We start from the raw sequence: 21,451 nt of genomic DNA on the forward strand, positions 1-21,451 counted from the left end.
CGTTTGACAGACAGCCAGACACGTAGCATTTTCACCGGGCAGCACACAGGTTGACATTTCGCAGGGTGCCGAACCGCAGCACGGTGCCGATTTTCCACCGCACAACCTCCCAAAGGGCGCCTTTGTGTTGATCTAATCTCTCAAAAACAGGGATCGCCTTCGCTGTGCGACAGTTAAAAAGGCCGGAGAAGGGAGGGAGACGAAAGCCTGCATGAGCGAACCTCCCGCCCGTACACTTTTGATATAAATATTCAGCCTGCTGTCAAAAACGGCGAGAACGAAGAAAAGGAAAGCACGAAAAATATCGGCAAACATAGCAGGAGGAGGAGGAGGAAAAAAGTGATTTCGTGCAATAAAATTTCAACAAAAGCTTACATCCGGTCCGGACCAACGCGGCGGCGTGCGATACAGCCCGGACGGGGGAAAAAAGATAGCCAGTGCGTGCGTGCGTGCGTGTGTAGTTCGACGGTGAAGGTTTGTTGCACGGTGCCCGAGTTCCTCAGCCAAGTTGGATGTAAGTACCAGGGAGCCCAGGAAAAAGGTGGTGGTGGTGGTGATCCCACGGCTGCTGCTTGTTTTTGCTACTCATCACCTTTTTCGCTGCCCAGACCCATTCCGTTGCAGTCCTCTTCCGGTTGAGGATCGGCGGAGCTTCGGGGGCTTCGCTTCTCTGCACGGGTAAAAACTCCTCCCCGCTGCTTACCACCCTTCCCTGTCAAGTTGGCATGGGCTGTCTCTAATTCCACCCCGATGCAGATCGGTCTGTTGCATGCTGTTTTGAGGGCAAGAGTTGGCAATGGGTGTTGCTACGATTTTATATTTTCCCATACCACACTCAAGGGGTAGGAAGGGAAAGGACGGCAGCAGTGGTGGTGGTGATGGTGGTGTAGTAATTCCTTCGAAAGTGAAGGAAAAAGAGAGAGGAGGGAGGGAGGTGTTTGGTTGTGGCATACACGTCTTCTGTTGCTGCATTGGTGTATGTGTAGGCATTAGGGCAGATTGCACCACTCGGGGAGGGGGTGGGGGGATTGGGTACCCAAAAAGGTAAATTAATTTCGAGCTTCAGTTTCGGGGAATGCAAGTCCAACCCCCTCGCAACACCCATCTCGTGGCACCTAGGGTTACTTTGATCATTGACTGTTTGTTGGGCTGGCCGACGTAAAGGCGGAAGTAATTGAAGCCTCTTCGTCAGGGATTTGCCTGATTTGTCAAGCCCCGTTTTGTGACTTTCTAATGTGTGGCAAGAGTGGCCCTACCCGTCTCGGTGGCTCTTCGTGCTTGTTGCAGTTCCCTAGCCTTTCACCGAGGGGTGTGTGCGTGTGTTTGTGGATTGCCAAAAATATGACTAATAAGCAGGGAGCACCTTTAAGTGCATTATCATCATCATCATCGGAAATGCATCACTGTTAGTACGAACCTGGGGAAGGCATGGGATTATCTGATAGTCACGGGAACGTGTGCGCCTCTTGCCGTACGAGCCGATAATTGTTCCGGTTTGATTTGCTTATCTGTCCTCTCGAAAGAGGCGTGGGAAGGCAGGGACCGCCACACACAAGGAAAGGATCCCCGTTATCGATCGTACCTTTTTGTCGCACGAGCGATTCCTCACCTTTGCTTGATGTGCGTTTTCCATCTACTTCCAGCCCAACAAAATGGACAGTCCGTGTGAGTCGGAGAGCTCACTCGACGGGGGAGCGATGCTCCCGCCGAGCCCGGTGTCGCGGGAGCAGCTGCAAAAGCGCATCGAAAGTCTCACGCAACAGAACAAGTAAGTAAAACGGAAAACTAACCACACTGTGTCCCCCCCGGATTTTGCTCATCACGCATCTCGTTTGTATCCTTTGCTCAGGGTGCTGAAGGTAGAGCTAGAAACGTATAAAATTCGTGTAAAAGTCATCCAGGAGGAGAACCGTGCCCTGCGCCAAGCGTCAGTTATCATCGTAAGTAAACACGGCAGCCGCGCCCGTTACGTGTCACGCCATCTTGGAGCGGTGGGGGAAGAGGCGGGGGGTGTATAAGCCAATAGATTCCGTTGTATGATGCACCCCCCCCCCCCCCCCACCCCTCTGTAAACTATGCATTGATGCATTGATTTCCGATTAAGGAGGGATGTGCGTTGGCAGAAGCGGGAGAGTTTGTTTGTCATTACGCTTATCTCACACCCGTTCCGTGCTTCTTCTTATTATTACTTTTCCTCCCCCTCCCCCCCACAGCAAGCGAAAGCGGAGCAGGAGGAGGAGTACATCTCGAACACGCTGCTCAAGAAAATACAGGCGCTGAAGAAGGAGAAGGAAACGCTGGCGCACCATTACGAGCGCGAGGAGGAGTGCCTCACAAACGATCTGTCCCGCAAGCTCGACCAGCTGCGGCAGGAAAAGTGCAAGCTGGAGCAAACGCTCGAGCAGGAGCAGGAGTGTTTGGTGAACAAGCTGATGCGCAAGATCGAGAAGCTCGAGGCGGAAACGTCCGCAAAGCAGAACCATCTCGAGCAGCTGCGGCGCGAGATGGTCGAGCTGGAGAACACGCTCGAGCAGGAGCAGGAAGCGCTGGTGAACAAGCTGTGGAAGCGCATGGACAAGCTGGAGGCGGAAAAGCGCTCGCTGCAGATCAAGCTGGATCAGCCGGTGTCCGACCCGACCAGCCCGAAGTATGGCCAAACTCTTTGTGGTTTCCCGTTTTCTATTGTTAAGTACCTAATTGTATGCTTTTATCGCCCGAAACAGAGAGATCAGCCATCATCGCAACGAGAATGGCAACGACACGGCCACCCAGCTGACCGCACACATCACCAACCTGCGCTCGGAGGTGGACCAGCTGCGCAGCAACCTGGCGGCGGCCGAGAAGGAAAGCAAGGAAAAGACGCAACAGTTTGCGCACGAGGAGAAGTGCATACGCGATGAAAACAAGCGGCTGCAGCGCAAGCTGCAGCAGGAGGTGGAACGCCGCGAAGCCCTCTCCCGGCACCTGTCCGAGTCGGAATCGTCGCTCGAGTTCGAGGACGAGCGGCTGTTCAATGAGAACGTTTCGGCACTGGCCAGCCAGCGCCCGATCAGCCCGGGCGGGCTGACGCGCTGCATCACGTGCGGGCAGCTGGTGAGCCGGCGGGCCAGTGAGCGGTTTATCAAGCCGGCCATACCGCACGGACTGAACACGTCGGCACCGAATGTGCTTTCCTCGCATCACTCCACCGGCGGCGGCGGTGGTGGTAATCTATTCCCACTGCTCGGTGGCGGAAGCGGTGGCAGCACCGGCGGCGGCGGCGTTGGTGCCGGCTCGCTCAACAGTAGCATCGGTTCGTCCGCCTCGAACAACACTAGCAGTAATATCTCGTTCACCGGCAATACGTCCTTCGTGCAACCGGCCAGCCCAATGGATACCTCGATGTGCAAGGATTAAACTGTCTGCGACTGTGTCGCTCGCGCGCAGAATAGAGAACCAGGTTGGTAGCAGCAGCAGCAGCAGCCCGTTCTTTCCCTTTTCCTTTTTATCGTAAGCCGGGGAAGCCCAACAGCCCCCGGCACACCGTGTGCGGATATAGGAAGCACACTTGAAACTGAAGCTTAGCTTTTTCGTCCTTCAAACGCCGATCGTCGTCATAGCAGCAGCATCGTTACAGGGTTTCGCTGTTACACGACTGAACCGTGTCCGATGTGCAACCATACGCTTTTCCTCTAAAACCCGTTTGCCGCAAAACGACATTACGATCGTGTATCGTGAGGAATGGTAAAAAAGTAAAACAAAACGCTGCCTCTATAAATATGCATACACGCTTTTCCAAAGCGGATAAAGATCAGTTAGAAGTTAGCGATCGCGGCACACAACCCAGCAGCAGCAGCAGCAGTAGCAGCAGACGAAGATGAAGAAACCCCTCCAAGGCACGATCTTATGCAGAGTGAATGTATAATTCGTTCACGCTTTTTCTATTCTTATACTTTTATTTTGGGGTTTTTTTGGAGGGAATTTATAGAAGAAATCATTCAGTTCGGCAAACAGTTCGTAACGGACAGCTGTTGGTGGGATCGGTTGGGTGTGCAAGAGGGAGAGAGAGAGAGAGAGAGAGCTAGTACGGAAGTAAGAAAAAGCAACAAGGACATACAAAAAAGGTTTGAAAACACGTAATATTTCGGATACTAATTATCATTAGAGAACACTAGAAGCAGTAAACGCAAGTTGTTCGCATTCATACAGGATGGAAAATGTTCCTCGCTCGCTAAGGAACCTCTTCTTAGCGCCGTATCGCGTACGATGAAAATGAAAGAGACAGAAAGAGATAGAGAGAGAGCAAGAGAGAGTGTTTGTGGAGGTTTGCGACTAACCATGAAACAGGTGAATGTGCGCTCGCACTCAACACGTGCTTCAGAGTAGCTAATCTAGCTAAAGACAGAAAGGAAAAGAAGCAAAAGGAATTTAAAAGCGAAGTTGAGCAGCGCAGAAGCGATAATTTTGGAACTGGAATGGGATTTTCGAAGTGATAATAGTAGTGGAATTATTTTAAGCAACAAAAAAAACCAACACGTTCGTTCTGTTACTAGTTGTCATAAAGCGTTGGAGAACGGTTGGATGATGATCGGATCATTTCTACCCTATCGGAGGGGGTCGCCCCAATCGAATGGCACGAAACTAGCAACATATACCGAATTTGTGAATGGTTAACGCAGGGGAGAGTATAGTTTCTCGATGAGTTTGGCGAGGGGAAACAAAAAGCCAGCATATAGCTAGAACATTGAAGGAAGCGTAACGCAAAAGTACTTATAGCATAACCGATAGGAAGCGGGATTCGCGATCATCGTGCACAGACGAATGGGATAGAATACGTGAAAATTCTATTTTTATGTTTCGTGCGTTCATTTTCATCATAAACTAAACACAGAGCTCAATATGAGAAGAGATACAGAGAGAGAGTAGGAATAGAAAACCCGTTCAATATGAAATGAGCAGTATCAGCAAACCTATTCGTTCTCACATCAAGAGAAAATAGTTGCCGTTTAGACAGCCACTATTCAGCAGAACCCAGTTGACAAAAGTGTTTTGTCCGTCTCTCTCTTTTTCTTTCTCTCGCCGCATTCGCTGACTCTCTTTCACACGATCCTACACGCTACACGATGGAAGTGTAGGGAAGTAGGGATAAAGCACCGGAAATTATGATAAAACCAACGAATAGAACAGAAAAGAAAAACACGACACAACGTCACTGCATTATAGATGTTCCCATCAGCGCCACCATGAATGGAGTGCACACAAAAACCACAAACATAGCATATAAAACACAGCAAACGTCTTAGGCTAATATAGTCAACAACAGTCAGGGTATCAGTTACCCGGCGCTCTAGCAGCAATCGAACACGACATCGAACATGAAAAATGTATGGGATTTGACATGTTCGATTTGTTGGTTATCAAATCGAACATGTCAAATCCCATACATTTTTCATGTTCGATGTCGTGTTCGATTGCTGCTAGAGCGCTGCCTTAGTCAGGGGAGTGTATACTAAAGGTTGCAAAACTATTAGGACTGCATTTCAACAAACCCTACAGAACGCTCACTCCATTCACGAAACACACTCAAAATAGTTCCCTTCTTCTCTCACATCAACTGTTGTTGCCCGCTGTTACACGTTAGTGTTGCGTAGTATAGATAACCGAAGCTGCGAAATTTATCACCCCCATCCCGGCAAGGATCATACATGATCCATCCTTACTAATGCTGAATGTCCAATCAAAACAATGATCGTGGGTGTAAATTGTAAATGTTCTGTGTGTATGTATATGTCAGTGCACATTATGGAGACAGAGAGGCAAAAAAAAAACGGGAGAGAGTAACAACCGATACATTATTTAGCAGAACAAAGGTGGGCATTAAACATAGACAAACACGCAACAAGTAAATGCAGCGAGTTGCTGTGTGTTTAGGATGAAATGCAATCTAATGATGATGGTAACGCAAAGGCAAGGACGTTCACGTGGCAGGAGCTATTGTGAGAGAAAGGAATCCTAGAATTACATACGCAAACACTATTTACAAATATCTATCAAACAAGACATGTTTAGCTAACACACTTCTTAATCGGATATTCTTCTTGTTCTATTTGCGTATGTGTGTGATCTGGTGTTTGATTATAATCGATTTAGTTGTCCTTTTTTTTCTTCGATGCATTATCATTCATTATACTTACCTGTTTACTCCACCCCACCAATACCGGGAAACGAGTATCCCTGCGTTTAGTCAGACTGATCGTTGTTGTTTCCAACTTCTATTGCCTTATTAACTCGTAATGCTCGTTGTTTTTTTTTACGCTTGCGCTTCTGTTTTTCTTTGGAAGTCGCGAGAAACGACAAACTCGTTAGGTAGAGCGTGCCCAACCCCGGCTGGTACCACCCTGATTGTAGGACATACCAGGCAAACAGACAGACAGATAAAGATAGACAGGAGGGAGTAGAAAGCGTACATACTGTGTTCGGCATCGTTTCGGCCATAAATGTGATTCCTGTGTGGAGGAAAGCTATTAAAATTAAAGTTAAAATTATGTACACTGTAAAGGTGGAAAAGTGGTGGAAAAAGCGAACCCGCACGCTCTGTGTAGGTGAGCGTGAAACTAAGACATACACCACTGGACCGCACGTCAGTTAGGTAGGGGAGGGGAAAGGGTAATGTTTCGATCCTCGTTCCGGAGAAAAAGTTATTAAGCACATGGTGTATGTGTGTGTGTGTGTGCGTTGGTATGGGAAGGATATTTGGTTTGAATTTTGCCACCGTTGCGTGTGCCCCACTTCTCTTAACAAGCGAGCAAAACCAGGCATATAAGCAGGGATCGATCGGGGCGCAATGGCAGAATTTCTACATTATATTAAGAAAGCAGCTTACTGTGTAACCATTCTTATCTTTATTATTACATTATCCTTATTATATTATGACATGTATTGATATATTATTTTCCAAAACTGCAACAAGACGAATGAAAAATAAATAATGGTAAATAATGTGCGCTTTGTGTTGGTTTTCTTTGGGCTCGGGTCGGCCGAAATGGAATTAATATTAATATTACTGTGCATACCGAGCGATGCCTCAGCAATTGCCTTAAACCAACTTCAGCATGGTAAAATGACTTAAAACAGCTTAAAATATCTTTAACGCAGCCATTTTGGATCGTTCGTTTTTTTCAATTCCATTCAAAACGCTTTTTATTATTCACATGCATGCTGCATTAAAGCGCCGTTGGCACCCTTAAGGAGCAGAAAGGCTACTGCATGTGGTGCAACTGCACAATTGGCTTATTAATTGTATTTTAAACGGCACATCATTAAAAAGAGCATTAAATACTAAATCTTATACCTTAAAAGGATCTTTTACTCTTTAAAAATAACCAAAAAAATAAATTTATTTGTTAAAAACCTTTATCTCCGCCCAACTGCCCAGGCTCTACTGTATTCGGGAGAAGTGAACCATGCTCCATCAGTGTGGCCAGATTATTTTGGCGGTTTTCGGTAGGCGCATCAAAATTTTATCGGTAGTTTTCGGTAGGTTAAAACTCGAAACTTAACTGAGTTAAAAGAAGTAAAAGCGAAAGAAGTGTTAAGTGGGATGAAGGGGGGGGGGGGGGTCCTAATGCGCAAAATGAAAGTTCCATCTCACTAGAATATGCATCCCCAAGTGCCATAAATCCACTAAACGACCACTAAACGGCTTCTAAACGTCTCAAGCACTCTACCTAAACGGAATATAGAAAGGCTTCGTTTAGCAGACGGCAAACGACTCATGCGTTCTAAAAATAGCAACAAAGCTGGTGGCGCTATCTGTTGGTGGGATACACTGGTGGACAAAAAGATAGGAAAAAAAATTGTTGTGTGTTTTTTTAAGGAAGTGATAGCGAATAACGGTCAACACATTGACCGTTAGAATATGTTTCCGCTCTGTGGAACACCGCAACACCACCTCCCAACAACCACTTAAACAGTCCTTTTCAGGGCTACCAAATATTTCCGACAAGAACTATGTTTTTCGGTCACAGAAAAAAGTTCCTATTTTTATGTCCACCAGTGTACCCCAACCAGCTGAGCTTCATCGCTTGGAGGAGAGCTTTCTCATTTCCTCTGTAATGTTGTATGGTTTCGCATTGAAGTTATGCATCGCTAGAACTAAAACGGCGATACGATTGTTTAAATACTAAACTCCAACGGATACCACCAGCACTGAAGCAAGTGAGATTTGAATAATGGTCGTTGGTGTTGATACCCAAGCGCCACAGATTAAGCTTAAACGACTGGAAAATTGAATATCCATAGAAAAAAAATGAAAGCTCCACAGCTTCATTGGTTTGATCAATAGATGGCGTATTAAAACTGATTATTATATTGCTATCCTTTTCTTGCAATGTGTTTCGACAAGTTTCATCTTATCATGACCTATATAGCCTTATAACTTTCTGAGCAAAAATCTATATGAATGGTCGTGTGGTCAGATACGTGGGTATCAACACCAACGACCATTACTCAAAACTCACTTGCTTCAGTGCTGGTGGTTTCCGTTGGAGTTTAGCATTTAAACAATCGTATCGCCGTTCTAGTTCTAGCGATGCATAACTTCAATGCGAAACCATACAACAGTACAGAGGAAATGAGAAAGCTCTCCTCCAAGCGAGGAAGCTCAACTGGTTGGGGGGTATCCCATCAACAGAGAGCGCCACCAGCTTTTTTGCTATTTTTAGAATGCATGAGTCGTTTGCCGTCTGCTAAACGAAGTCTTTCTATATTCCGTTTAGGTAGGGAACTTGAGTCGTTTAGAGGCCGTTTAGTGGTCGTTTAGTGGATTTGTGGCACTTGGGTACCCACGTATCTGACCACACGACCATTCATATAGATTTTTGCTCAGAAAGTTAGAAGGCTATATAGGTCATGATAAGATGAAACTTGTCGAAACACATTGCAAGAAAAGGATAGCAATATAATGATGAGTTGTAATACGCCATCTATTGATCAAACCAATGAAGCTGTGGAGCTTTCATTTTTTTTCTATGGATATTCAATTTTCCAGTCGTTTAAGCTTAATCTGTGGCGCTTGGGCGATTCTTGAAACAGCATCCCAAGCGCCACAGATTAAGCTTAAACGACTGAAAAATCAAATATCTGTGATTTTTGGTAGGATAAATAGAAAATCGGTAGTTTTAGGGCGGTCATCTGTGAATCGGTAGGCATATAAAAATCGGAATAGGAATACAGATAAATCGGTATTTCTGGTCACTCTGTGCTCCATAGACGTGCGTGACAGACACGAAAAGAAAAACAAACACATGCGAAAACATCCCCACTACAGTAAGTGCCTCCGCGGGCTGGGTATTGTGATTATTTCTCGCACGGCTCGAGGAGCTCATTCACGTAAATCAGTGCAAATATAAAACATCTTCCGCTCGCGCAGTTAGCTCGTTCCAACGATTGGTCGCGCAGTAGAAGGAAGTGCGTATCCTGGGTGTGCGCTCCGGGGTTGTGGTGAAGAAGAACAAACGAACGTTGAGGGAAGCATTTTTTTTTGCGACGTTCGGGGGGGTAAAAAAAATCTGAGTGAAAAGTGTGAAAAGGTTTACGAATTATCGCCCGCAAAGTTTAGCTCCTCAGCTTTAGCGGTACCGTATTGTTTGCGGAAAGAAAACGAGTGCGTGTGTTGTTGGTGGAAGTTTGGTGCTTCTTCACCCCTTTTCACAACTGCAGATACAACGTGCTTCAGCAACAAAGAAGGGGGGATGCGAGTGTGAAAAACCACCCAACTGCGGACATTCCCCGTTGCCAGGTGATTGCGTTGTGTGTGGCGTGTTTGCTTGGATGCTGCGCGTGGCACTGGCGGGCGGTGACGAATACCGTGTGTGATTGTGTCCGGCTGGTGTCCGAGTGATTGTCAACACAGAGCAGTGTGTCCCCACGGTGTGTCGTATGGGAAGCACATTCCTCTGTCCGAAAATTGTCCTCCTCACGCGACAAACAGCACCTGCGGAAGTGTGTGAGAAAACGTGACGTGAGTACGCAAGAGTTGTGTGCTGGTGTGAGAGGGAGAGAAAAAAAGTGAAATTAACCTACTTCCACGGCCGCGAACGTGACGCGTGTCTGCGTGTGTGTGTGTGTTTGTATGCGGTTCGATGTCATCACAAAAATATGCATACGAGATTGGGCAACTGTTGAAGAATTTGAATGCGACCACTAGCAACATACCGCCAGAAAATAGCTCCACCACAGCAACCATGCCGGCGGACCAGCAGCACACTCACACCAACCCCACCACCACCGCTCACGGCGTGCTCGGCTGGAGTTGCGAAAACGTAAGCGACTGGGCGCGGAAGGAGGGCCTGTCGCGGTGCATCATCGATTGGATCGCCCGGGAGGACATCGATGGGCGCTGTCTGCTCGCGATTACCGAACAGGATGTGCACGATCTACCGCAACACTGTGCCTCGCCGCTGCGCTTTGGCGACATTAAACGCTTCTGGTTTGCCACGCGGCTCCTGCAGCGGCAACATTTGGCCACGACGGGCCCGCTAGGTTTGGCGGGACTGTGGACGCCCGACTACAGTATGAACGATATCGCCTCCTCCGTCGGACACCATCATCCGATGCATCATCAGCCTCACCACCATCAGCAGCAGCAGCAGCAACATGCTGGCATGGGAACGCCCCATCATCATCCACATCCGCATCCACATCATCATGCGTCGCAGCACCATCATCACCATGCCGCCTCGCTGCTGTCCAGCATGGGCACCAGCTACGGTTCGGTCGGGTACAGCTACAGCGACCTGGAGCGCATCTCCCCGCCAATGTCCATCGACGGGTGCGCCACGTGCATTCAGCCGGAATTTTTCAAAACCATGATAAGTTTAGGTACGTACATGGGGAGGGGGAAGAAGGGTACAGTCTAGTGATGGGAAAAATGAAGTTTTTGTCGGAATCAATTCCAAAGTTAGCTCCGAAGTTTTCTGGAATCGATTCCGGATAGTAGGTTCGGAATCAGTTTCCGGAAACGATTCCGGAATCGGCTCTGGAATTGGAATCTGCTCCGGAATTGGATCCGGAATCGGCTCCGAAAACATAATCGGCTTCGAAATCGGGGTCGGTTTCGGCATCTCCATAAGATACTACGTATCGATAACCGCAAAGAATCAAAATTTACCTGTAAACGATATATTCTCATGAAGATTCCCGGACTGATTTCGCTACTGAAACGTCTTATTTCAATTCAAGAACTGAGTCTCATTCCGGAGCTAATTCCATTTCTGCAGTCAATCTTGATTCCGTTACGGGGGCAAATTTCGATTCCCAGGTCAACTCCGATTCTGGAACCGATTCTAACTTCGGAACCAATTCCGGAATCGGCTCCAGAATTGATTGATTGATTGAATCAGATTCCGAATACACGGTATCGGAATCGAGTAGGTCCGATTCCAAGCTCCCACCACTAGTACAGTCGATACGGTCAATAGCTGCATTAAATCGAATTGGTCGAAGAGGAGGGTTGCGGGTGCGTGCAATTCCCTTCTTATTTCGCATGCAACCAAGAAAAGAACATGAGAGAATGAAACTTAATTGGAAGAGGGCGCTGCAATGTTTCCCCTTTTGCTTGTATTTTGTTGTTTTTTTCGCAGCGCAGTAGCCCATGCCCTGCATCGTATTTTTCAAGGGAAATAAGGGAAGACAGACTGTCTGACCACGGTGCACGCGTGTGCGCTACTTGGATGTGCGGCATTATCACTCCCGCCACGGACACAACGGTGGTGGTTGTACGACCTATTAGTCGAACGAATTGAAGGCTCTAATTCAATTTCCTCTCCGGCAGCAGCACGCTCGCTGTCTGTGTGAACCACGGTGATGTGATGCGCTGGTGTCCGGAGCACAAATGGTGCTCCATTTAAGCGTTCAATCGAAGGGAATCTCCACCGCCCTGTGTACAGCGCCTACCGAAAGTGCACCAAAGTGGTTGGAAAATGACACTTTAGGTCGCGAGTTGCAGAGACTATTTCCGGCACCTCGTGGGTAAAATACGTTCTACGAGGGAAAAGGACCGCAGCATTTTGAAGCATTTCAAGGTCCACAAGGTTCCGTTGGTTGGCTACCGTTTCGAAATGTCGAGAAAGAGGAAAAAGCAAACGCATTCGGACGAAACGATAAGAATAGATATGTAGCCAGCAAGAAAATGAGTCAGTGGCATGATATTTAGGGAACTCTGCTTATCACCCTTCTTCTGCCAAGTCTCATCATCCCCACCAACTGGACCTCTGCACAGGATGATAAGCTCTCTTTTTCGCTCTCTCTCTCTTTTTATCGCTCAACCTGTCTACCTAGGCACACCGTTTCGGTTGTACCTTGTGCCCCGTCGTAGGGTGCTACGATTCCAAAAATCATTAAAAATGCGATGCACCCTAAAGCTAAACCTTGACATGGCTAGTCGTAGAGATAGGTGAGTAGGCGTTATTTGATCGAAATCCAATCGATTGGGGCAACCGGCCGGGGCCACAGGGCCGATAATCCGGTCCCCGGTATCGAAGGCAACAACAAACACAAGCGCAGAATTGTTTATTTTTATTTGTTGAATTTATTGCACCACACAAAGCCATGTGTGTGTGTGCAATCGAGCGTACAAATATGCAATTTGCCTGATAGCGCAGAAATAGAGACCTAAATGCAAACGTTGTTGGTTGATTATTTGCTTCAATGTGCAAATTAAATGCGTTCAGTGAACTTTGGAAGGTTTTTGGTTTGCTATTTAAACGTAGCGAGCATTCAAAAATCGATTGCTTGACAAAATATGCCCAAAACCCAAGTCACCATTTAAAGCTTTGCATTCACGCTATATTCTTTGATTAATTATCGAGATCCCTGTGCTTGCGTCAATTGTCGATTTTTTGAAGACAAAAAAAACCTCGCAAAACTGATTGTGGTTTGGTTTTGTGTTCTAATTACCGCCAAGGGAGGATTACCTGTGCAAGATTAGCAACGCCTCGGGTCTCGGCCGGTTAGTTGATAAATGAAGTGGGAAACAATTACCCTCGCCGTCTCCCGAAACGCGATGACGCGCGTACACGTGCTTAAAAAGAAAGATGTAATTAACGTTCTGCGCAAAACTTTATTTAAAAAAGCTTCCTCATTAATCGATTGTCAAGAACCTTCGCGCTCCGATAGCGTCAGCAGCGCATCTGGAACGGATTGCTGCAAAACGATCACTCAGCGGCGTGTGCTTTTGTGTGTGTAGAGTAGTGATGTGCTCTTTGGAGCTCACCAACGACTCCAATCAGACTCCGGGTATTGTTATTCCGATTACGACTCCGGCAAAATCCGATCCACTAGTTCCGACTTCGGAGTCGCCCAGAGTTGTTCGGAATCGTCCGGAATCGTCCGGAGTCAATCGAAGTCGTCCGAAGTCATTCGGAGTCGTCCGGAGTCGTTGGGAGTCGTTGGGAGTCGGCCGGAGTCATTGGGAGTCGGAGTTATCCCGAGTAGCCCGGAGTCGTCCGAAATCGGCCGGAGTCATTAGAAGGCGGCCTGAGTCCACCTTCGAAAGTACTCCAACAGATTCCGGACGACTCCGGACGACTCCGAACGACTGCGGACGACTCCAGACGACTCTGGACAACTGCGGAATACTCCGGACGTCTCGGGATGACTGAAATTATCGGAGTCGGATCGTAGTCGACTCCGGATTTTTGCCAACTTTAACCATCACTAGTGTAGAGATCTTCTTTATTAATTTTGCTCACGTTCCCGCTTCGAACGACGATCACCCCAGGGCCGGCCGCTCGTTCAAAAACCCCGATTGGTGTTCAATCGCCGCCTACTTAGGACATACCGCCGAATGACGCCGCGCGATTGTCGTGACGACCTTAATTCGCCGCTCAAAGACGGTCTAGAGTATGCTGTGCGCATTAGTGTTTGGACGGGTGGCGTGGACAGGGTTACATATTTATTTACCTTCCCGATGCCACCCAAATGGAGAGTGACGGATCGGTTTTGATCGGTTTGGCGGTATAGAAAACATTACTCCTCACTCTCCCCCTTTTCCCTGTGATTGTGTGTTTGCGTCGTTGCGAGCTTAATCAAATGTTTATATCAGCAGATTGCGCCTTGAGATGGCTTGAAGAAAATGGAACACACGAGCTACGATTGTATTGACAGAAACACACACACACACACCATCATCATCAACACCAAATGTCCGAAGGAATGCAATTGTTGTAAACAAATGCGCGCACCCGCCGGCCTCGCCTGCTCTAGCTCTCATCTTCTATCGAATGCCAATGAATGTGTTGTGTTTGTGTGTGCAACACACATGCAGACGGCCCTTACAGCGAGTCGCGGAGGTTCGAAAATAGCCCCACTGGCCACCCCGGCTGATTTCAAAGTGCAAAAGGAAGATACGACACACGGTGGTGGCTAGCATAAGACGTCAGCGATGTTAAAGCACACTTCCCACAGCACAGAATCGCGAATTCTGAGGACGCGTGGCCACCCGCTTCGAGTGCCCGTTCCAAAGTCCAAACCAATAGTGTGGTGAGGAGGCACACGCTTTGTTCGGTGTCTAACACGAGATGTGCCGCTGTTACCGGCTGCTGTTATGAGTAATGCTTTTTCTCCCTTCGGTCGAGAGGCGGAAGAAAGCACGCGCGATAAGATAATGATTGCTTGACGTTGTTTGAGGCAAAGGAAATCCAAAGACTCGGTCACCTGCTGTGTGTGTTTGTGTGGGATCATGATATTTCCAGTTTATTCACGCGCACATGGAATGGTCGTTGCTGTCGCCGTCGTCGCCGTCGTCGTAGTGTCGTAGTCTTTAAGGGCGGGAAATCTTTGTGCTTTGTTTTATCGCGCAAACCATCGCGTACCCGGCTTCTTACCCAAGGGATTAGCGCAGGCAGAATGCTTTGTCTGGCTCGGTTTTTTTTTTGCTGTAAGATTGATAAGCCGCCGTCTCGATGCTTTGTCGTCCGTGACAGGCCCCGTAAAGTTCATGAGGCAAATTTCGATTGTAATCTTGTGCCTTGTTAATCGGGTTAAGCAGAAAAGCGGCGTGCGAGAATTTTTAGTTTTAATGGCAAAAAAGAACTTTGAAATTGCCTTTTCCGAGCATGGTTTTCCTGGAAAAAGGGCAATGTGTTAACATAAAATCTACAACATGCCATTCTATCCACTCCAAGCATAACAAGTTGCAACAGAAAAAACACCCCTTGTTATGTTTTCAGTTCGTGGAAGCCAGAAATTATACCCGAAAACCTATCTAATTCGCAACCGTTCGTCTCATCTCTCATTGCAAAGGACCCGAGACGCATAAGAGCCACCGTTTTTTGTTCCGACGGACCTGCATTGCATAACCGCCGTCACTGTACCGACGGTTCAGTTGAGCAGGCCAGAGATGGCGATAATAATAAAATTATTCGTTGTGTAAAACAACGTCTCTTGTGCGTTCAACATTTCCTTCCACTTATGACGTAGAGAAAAGAGACAAAATGGGGGAAAAGATTGTAACAAAAACGCCCCAAACACTTTCGGATGTGACTCAACCGAGAGGTGCCTCAGTGCCTCACAAACAATTTCCACCTCTTCTTCCAACAGTTTTTTGTGTGTCCAATAATTGCATGGTCTTGCGTCCACTTTCACCCGCTGAAGACCTACAACTCTAAACATCTCGTAAAACGTAGCCAATGATTTATCCCGCAAGAGCTAGTGCCGTGTTTTTAATTTACTCCTTTTTCTTCCCCCCCCCCCCTCCCCCCCCGTTTACAGGATACGCCTTTCTCGTTACCTGGATCACCGCGTTCGTGATGGTGGTGGTGCACGAGCGGGTGCCGGACATGAAGAAATATCCACCCCTGCCGGACATCTTCCTGGACAATGTGCCGCACATACCGTGGGCCTTCCACATGTGCGAGGTAACCGGCACGATACTGTTCTGCATCTGGATATGCGTACTGGTAGTGCACAAGCACCGGTAAGTAGACACCCGGCGTCAGCTGTGTGTGTGTGTGTGTGTGTGTGTGTGTGTGTGTGTGTGTGACCTTGTGGTGGGTGGTGGAGGGTTATGCAAACAGTTGGAATGGAAATTGATTTTTGTCATCCTTTTTGCTGCTGTGTAGGATGGTGCTGTTGCGCCGGTTCTTCGCCCTGGCTGGTACCGTGTTTCTGCTGCGCTGCGTAACGATGCTGATTACGTCCTTGAGCGTACCGGGAACCCATCTGGAATGTACGCCGCACGATCACAAGTTCGACGACAGCAAGTGAGTTGAGAGAGATGTAGTGGTTGAAAAGGGAAGGAAAGGGGAAAGAACTTTCAGAGTGTATTGCTTAATTATTCATCCTGTGATGGCCTCAGAAACTCCTCTATGAAGAATTTCTCGCTTAGAATTCCCCTTTCTGTTAAGAAGTTTAAAACGAACATTCTCGCTCAATATAATTCTATTCAATTCGCTCTGTATCTCTCTCTCTCTCTCTTCTCCAGCGTGCGCATAACGGAAATGATCTATCTGCGAATCAGCCGTGCCTACACCATCTGGAGCGGGCTCGGCATGTCCATACAGGGCGTCCGCACATGCGGCGACTACATGTTTAGCGGCCACACCGTCGCCCTCACGCTGCTAAACTTCTTCATTACCGAATGTACGTCTGGTCGACACACGCACGCCTGCCATGCCTGCCGTGTGTTGGGGTAATTGGTCGATCCCCATGTGCGCGCTGTTCTAATAATTCGATTCTTTCCGAAAATAGATACGCCCCGGAACCTGTACTTCCTGCACACGCTCACCTGGCTGCTGAACATGTTTGGCATCTTCTTCATACTGGCCGCCCACGAACATTACTCAATCGACGTGTTCGTGGCGTTCTACATAACCTCGCGACTATTTCTGTACTATCACACGCTAGCTAACAATCAGGCAAGTGCTTTTTGTTGTTGTTGTTGTTGCGGTGCAGTTGTGTTGATGATAAATCGTATTGATGATTTGTTTGTTCCTCATTTTGTTTTTACCGCCCCACAGGCCCTCATGTCGCACGATTCCAACCGTACACGCATATGGTTTCCCATGTTCAGCTACTTCGAAAGCTCGGTCGACGGTATCATCCCGAACGAGTACGACACGGTGTACGGCGTGGTGTACAAGATCTTTGCCTGCGTGCTGTACGTGAAGGACGTGTGCATGCTCACCGCCCGCCGGTTCTGGATCACCAACATCGACGGGCCGGCCGGCGTACTGCGGACGAAGGTGGTACTGCTGCAGCACCTGCACCTGCAGCAGAAGCAGCAAGGCCATGCGCAACCGCCAGCATCGTCCAGTGCCGGCGATGAGCCGGACCTAGCTGGCAACGGGGGCAAAGACGGCGGAACGGTGGAACCGAAAGCACCACAGCTACCGAACAATCTCGACAGTGCGGCACAACCAAAAAACAACACCGGCAGCAACCGTACGCCGGAACGAAAGCCCGTCAAGTGTAACAACATCATCGGCGCGGACGTGGACGTGGCCAGCTTGAAGCGCAAATCGTTCGGCAACATTAGCGCGACGCTGCCGAAAAGTGTGAACGAATCTTTGAAGCTGAACAACAATAATAACAATAATAACAACATTAACAACTACCATCTGCCTTCGGCCGCCGCGGTAAGCAATGGCAATGGGACTGGGAGTGAGGCGAGTGGACCAAAGGACAACACCAAGAAGGAGCTGTAGGAGCACTTTACTTTGGCGATGAAGAGGCTTTTCTGAAAGCTTCCTATATGCGGTGGAAGCTTTCCCTCCACGGTAGTTTCTATTAATTTAATTTAATTATCAGGGGTTACACTAAAGACATCGTTTATTCGTTGCATTGCTCGGGGCTTGTCGTAGTGAGGGAAGAAACGGATACTATACTATAGTCTGTAATGTTGTGTACTTCGTTTGCTGTTATGTCTATCATTGGTTGCGCATAAACTGCTGTTATAGATGTGAGGAAACGCCAACAGTATGGTAACGTTAACGATGTTACCTAGCCACCGCGCAAGTGTTGACATGAGGAAAATCCTATTCCCGAAAGGATTTTTCGTACAAACGATCAAATAGGACCACCGCGCAACAAGGTGTGTGGTTCGTGCGTAACAGAGAGCACTGGAAACTGTTTGTGATATTGTTTTGTTTTTTAATCAGATAGTAATGCCGTCAGCCATTGCCCGTTGATTTTCGTGAATGTTGGCCGTTCGTTCGCGTGCGCGGTTTTATCTTCATCCTCGTAGTTAAATCCTCATGTTTTCATGTTATCACCAGTTCGCTCTTATTTATTGTCATTCCGCAGGTTGATTTAAGTGTGGAAGTGCTTTTTTGTTTGTTTGTTTTAGGATTAAATATGTATTACTTTTACATCTACTTGCGTCCGCTAGAGGCAAACAACTAAGAAATCAAACGTAGTACCGACGAAATGTGGTTTGGTGTAACAAGAAAGATAGAGAGAGAGAGCGTTGCGTTAGACCGTTTACAAAAGCTAGATACTTTAACAACTTCTCAAGTCCAGTGCAGCATTATTGGGTATGAATTAAGGCAAAATGGGAAGCTATCAACCGGTGTAATACTAGTCGAGAGTCGAGTGCGATTGGGCACTGATATATAATACAGCACAGAAGTAATAGTTCGCTGCTTTTCTTTCGCAGCGTCCACCCCTTCTTTAGGTAGTATGGTAAGAACTTATTCCGTCTGACACAACTTTTCATGCTGCAGCCTGTTGCACCATCAGTAATTCGGTAATGCGTATTGTGATCTAAAACATCGATAGCCAAGCTCTTCCCTTAGGCTTTACTTATTGCGGAGCAGCAGAATGAAACGTTTAGAAATTTCCGCACATTTCCGATTTAAGCAGAGGCTGAACCAGAACGATGCCAAAATTGTAATTTACAAACGAAAAAAAGGAGGGAAACGATTTGTTTTTCCCCTCCAACTCTTCCTTGCTCATTTATACAGATTCCAACTTCTGCTAAAACTTATTCATACTTTACTTACCGTGAATGAATTCAGCAAACGCACACGCGCACAGACACACACACACACACCACTCAACTTACGAAAGCAATAGGAGCTTGTAATGGCACTTCAGGAATCAAGAATAGTATACCTTTTATAAAAATACTCCATCTTTTCTCGTGCGGGCAGATGCAGTTGTCGAGCAGAAGGAAAAAGCGAGAGAGATTGTTTAACGAGTAGATTTTCCAACGAATCGAGAAGAAAATAAGAAATACAGTTGCTTCAAATATTTGACTAATTGAAGATAAATCTTTAATAACATAGTATTTCTAATGAGCAATTAATCCGAATTTTACATCATTTTAAATGCTGATTTTATTTCAATGTAATCTTTCAGTATATAGTGCATCAAATTTAACGAAGGTTGGTAAGGAATGTTTAGATTTATGTAACTATTCATCCTTTTCACGTGTACTGATACTGCTCCGACGAAGAATGGATACTGTGCGCTCCTTCCGATGTGTTTCACGTTCAGTGTCAGGTGGCATAAAGATAGTTCATTCAGTCTCAAATTCCTTAAAATATCACCACAATCCGCTCTTCCAATTTTCCAACATTTTCTTATGGACATTTCATCCCTCCTGTACATGTTCATTCCATTCATGCCTAGAACCTTCATCATATCCGGTCTAACGTTCATCCTTCTCCTGTGCTTTCAAATCTTGATTTGTATCATAGCCCAATTCATTACCATCGTTATACATATTCCTCATCAAGATCTTGATTCCAGCCGTTATTCTCTTCTTGTTCACTACTCTCATTCATATTGTTATTCTGATTCTGATCTTGTGATATTTGCTCCAATTGTTGCTGATCATGCTCCTATTGTTATCCTCATCGTACATTGCTGACGTCACAATCATCATACTCATCATGATCGTGACATTCGATATTCTCTTTCCAATAATTATCCTGATACTGATCGTGTGATCTTTCGCTGATCATGCTCCAATTGTATTCCTTCATTAGGAACTGTTTGCAATGATAACATTCCAGCCTCTTATCCTCTTCTTGATCGTGACCTTGTTCGCTACGCTCATTCCAATTATTATCCTGATCCTGAACGTGTGATCTTTCGGTGATCATGCTTCAATTGTTTTCCTCATTAGGTTTGTAACATTGTTCACTACTCTCATTCCAATTATTATTCTGATCCTGAACGTGTGATCTTTCGGTGATCATGCTTCAATTGTTTTCCTCATTAGGTTTGTAACATTGTTCACTACTCTCATTCCAATTATTATTCTGATCCTGATCGTGTGATCTTTCGATGATCATGCTCCAATTGTTTTCCTTCATTAGGATCTTGACTTCGTACATTACCGATGTTACAATCTTCATCCTCATGTTGATCGTGACATTGTCCACTACTCTCATTCCAATAATTATCCTGATCCTGATCGTGTGATCTTTGGCTGATCATGCTCCAATTGTTTTCCTTCATTAGGATCTTGACTTCGTACATTACTGACCTCATCTTGATCGTGACATTGTCCACTACTCTCATTCCAATAATTATCCTGATCCTGATCGTGTGATCTTTCGATGATCATGCTCCAATTGTTTTCCTCATTAGGATCTTGACTTCGTACATTACTGGCGTTACTATCATCAACCTCATCTTGATCGTGACATTGCTCACTACTCTCATTCCTCTCACTATCCTGATCCTGATCGCGTGATCTTTCGGTGATCATGCTCCAATTGTTTTCTTCATCAGGATCTTGACTTCGTACATTACTGACGTTACAATCATCATCCAGATCTTGATCGTGACATTGTTCACTACTCTCATTCCTCTCACTATCCTGTTCAATATAGTAAGAAAGTATGCTGCTGATGTTCCATTCGCTTTCGCTCCAGACGTTGCTATCGTTCCAATCTACCTCATCTTGTTCCTCCTCTTCCTGATGTATGCTAACGTCTTCATTCCTATCCACCTCGTTGGATACATATTCCTCACCACGCTCTTCCAGCTCTTGCATAATCCAATCAGATTCTGTCTCTCCATCTTCGTCGTCAATAAAATCCCCATGTTCTAGTTGTTCTTCTGCGAGCCCAAAACATGGACTAGCAGGTGCTTGGCAAATGTTATCAAACATTGGTAACAATCCTCTTCTGATTTGACTTGTGTACGCAAGTGACTCTCCGACGCCCCGTGGATTAAACTCTAGAATAAGATGCAGCTAAACTGGAAACAGTGCTTTTCCGAAGCTAGAGTTCTGATATCAGTATGAGATTTTTCAACAGACCTTGGTTCAGACGTTTGGTATTGGCGTTGTTTCCGATTGTTTGTTTATATTCAAATTCCCAACAGCAGATCTTGGCCACACGTACAGGGTGTCTCTAAGAATGCAACCAATTCTTTATATTTAATATGGCCAATAATACATAATAATCATGTATAAATTTTCATCTCCATTATATTTTTAAACATTTTTCATCTTTTG

General features: G+C 46.4%; 2 protein-coding genes across 3 annotated transcripts; both read left to right on the forward strand.

The window, feature by feature from the left end:
- Positions 1–373: 373 nt before the first annotated feature.
- LOC1276550 (coiled-coil domain-containing protein 6) lies at positions 374–4,387 on the forward strand. Its single transcript, XM_315910.4, has 5 exons — positions 374–514; positions 1,644–1,768; positions 1,850–1,940; positions 2,214–2,647; positions 2,724–4,387. The coding sequence occupies exons 2-5, from the start codon at positions 1,653–1,655 to the stop codon at positions 3,394–3,396; spliced, it is 1,314 nt and encodes a 437-aa protein (XP_315910.3). The 5' UTR covers positions 374–514; positions 1,644–1,652; the 3' UTR covers positions 3,397–4,387.
- A 4,884-nt stretch (positions 4,388–9,271) lies between these two features.
- Positions 9,272–19,250, forward strand: LOC3290068 (ceramide phosphoethanolamine synthase). 2 transcript variants are annotated; one of them, XM_061648943.1, is made up of 6 exons: positions 9,272–10,860; positions 15,751–15,955; positions 16,101–16,241; positions 16,463–16,620; positions 16,729–16,895; positions 16,998–19,250. In XM_061648943.1, the coding sequence occupies exons 1-6, from the start codon at positions 10,122–10,124 to the stop codon at positions 17,682–17,684; spliced, it is 2,097 nt and encodes a 698-aa protein (XP_061504927.1). In that variant the 5' UTR covers positions 9,272–10,121; the 3' UTR covers positions 17,685–19,250. The 2 variants fall into 2 exon arrangements, with proteins under 2 accessions (XP_061504927.1, XP_061504925.1); XM_061648941.1 differs by having other exon boundaries at positions 9,278–10,860; positions 16,729–19,250.
- Positions 19,251–21,451: the final 2,201 nt, after the last annotated feature.

The sequence above is a fragment of the Anopheles gambiae genome, chromosome 2 (genome assembly GCF_943734735.2).
Source record: "Anopheles gambiae chromosome 2, idAnoGambNW_F1_1, whole genome shotgun sequence".
In the NCBI taxonomy this organism is placed as follows: Eukaryota; Metazoa; Arthropoda; class Insecta; order Diptera; family Culicidae; genus Anopheles; species Anopheles gambiae.

Excerpts from the sequence above, each read along its gene's own strand:
- LOC1276550 (XM_315910.4), top strand. The coding sequence starts at position 1,653 with ATGGACAGTCCGTGTGAGTCGGAGAGCTCACTCGACGGGGGAGCGATG. Across the intron at positions 1,941-2,213 it reads GCCAAGCGTCAGTTATCATC|CAAGCGAAAGCGGAGCAGGA; the intron begins GTAAGTAAACAC and ends TCCCCCCCACAG. Across the intron at positions 2,648-2,723 it reads TCCGACCCGACCAGCCCGAA|AGAGATCAGCCATCATCGCA; the intron begins GTATGGCCAAAC and ends CGCCCGAAACAG.
- LOC3290068 (XM_061648941.1), top strand. The coding sequence starts at position 10,122 with ATGTCATCACAAAAATATGCATACGAGATTGGGCAACTGTTGAAGAAT. Across the intron at positions 10,861-15,750 it reads CAAAACCATGATAAGTTTAG|GATACGCCTTTCTCGTTACC; the intron begins GTACGTACATGG and ends CCCCGTTTACAG. Across the intron at positions 16,621-16,728 it reads AAACTTCTTCATTACCGAAT|ATACGCCCCGGAACCTGTAC; the intron begins GTACGTCTGGTC and ends TTCCGAAAATAG.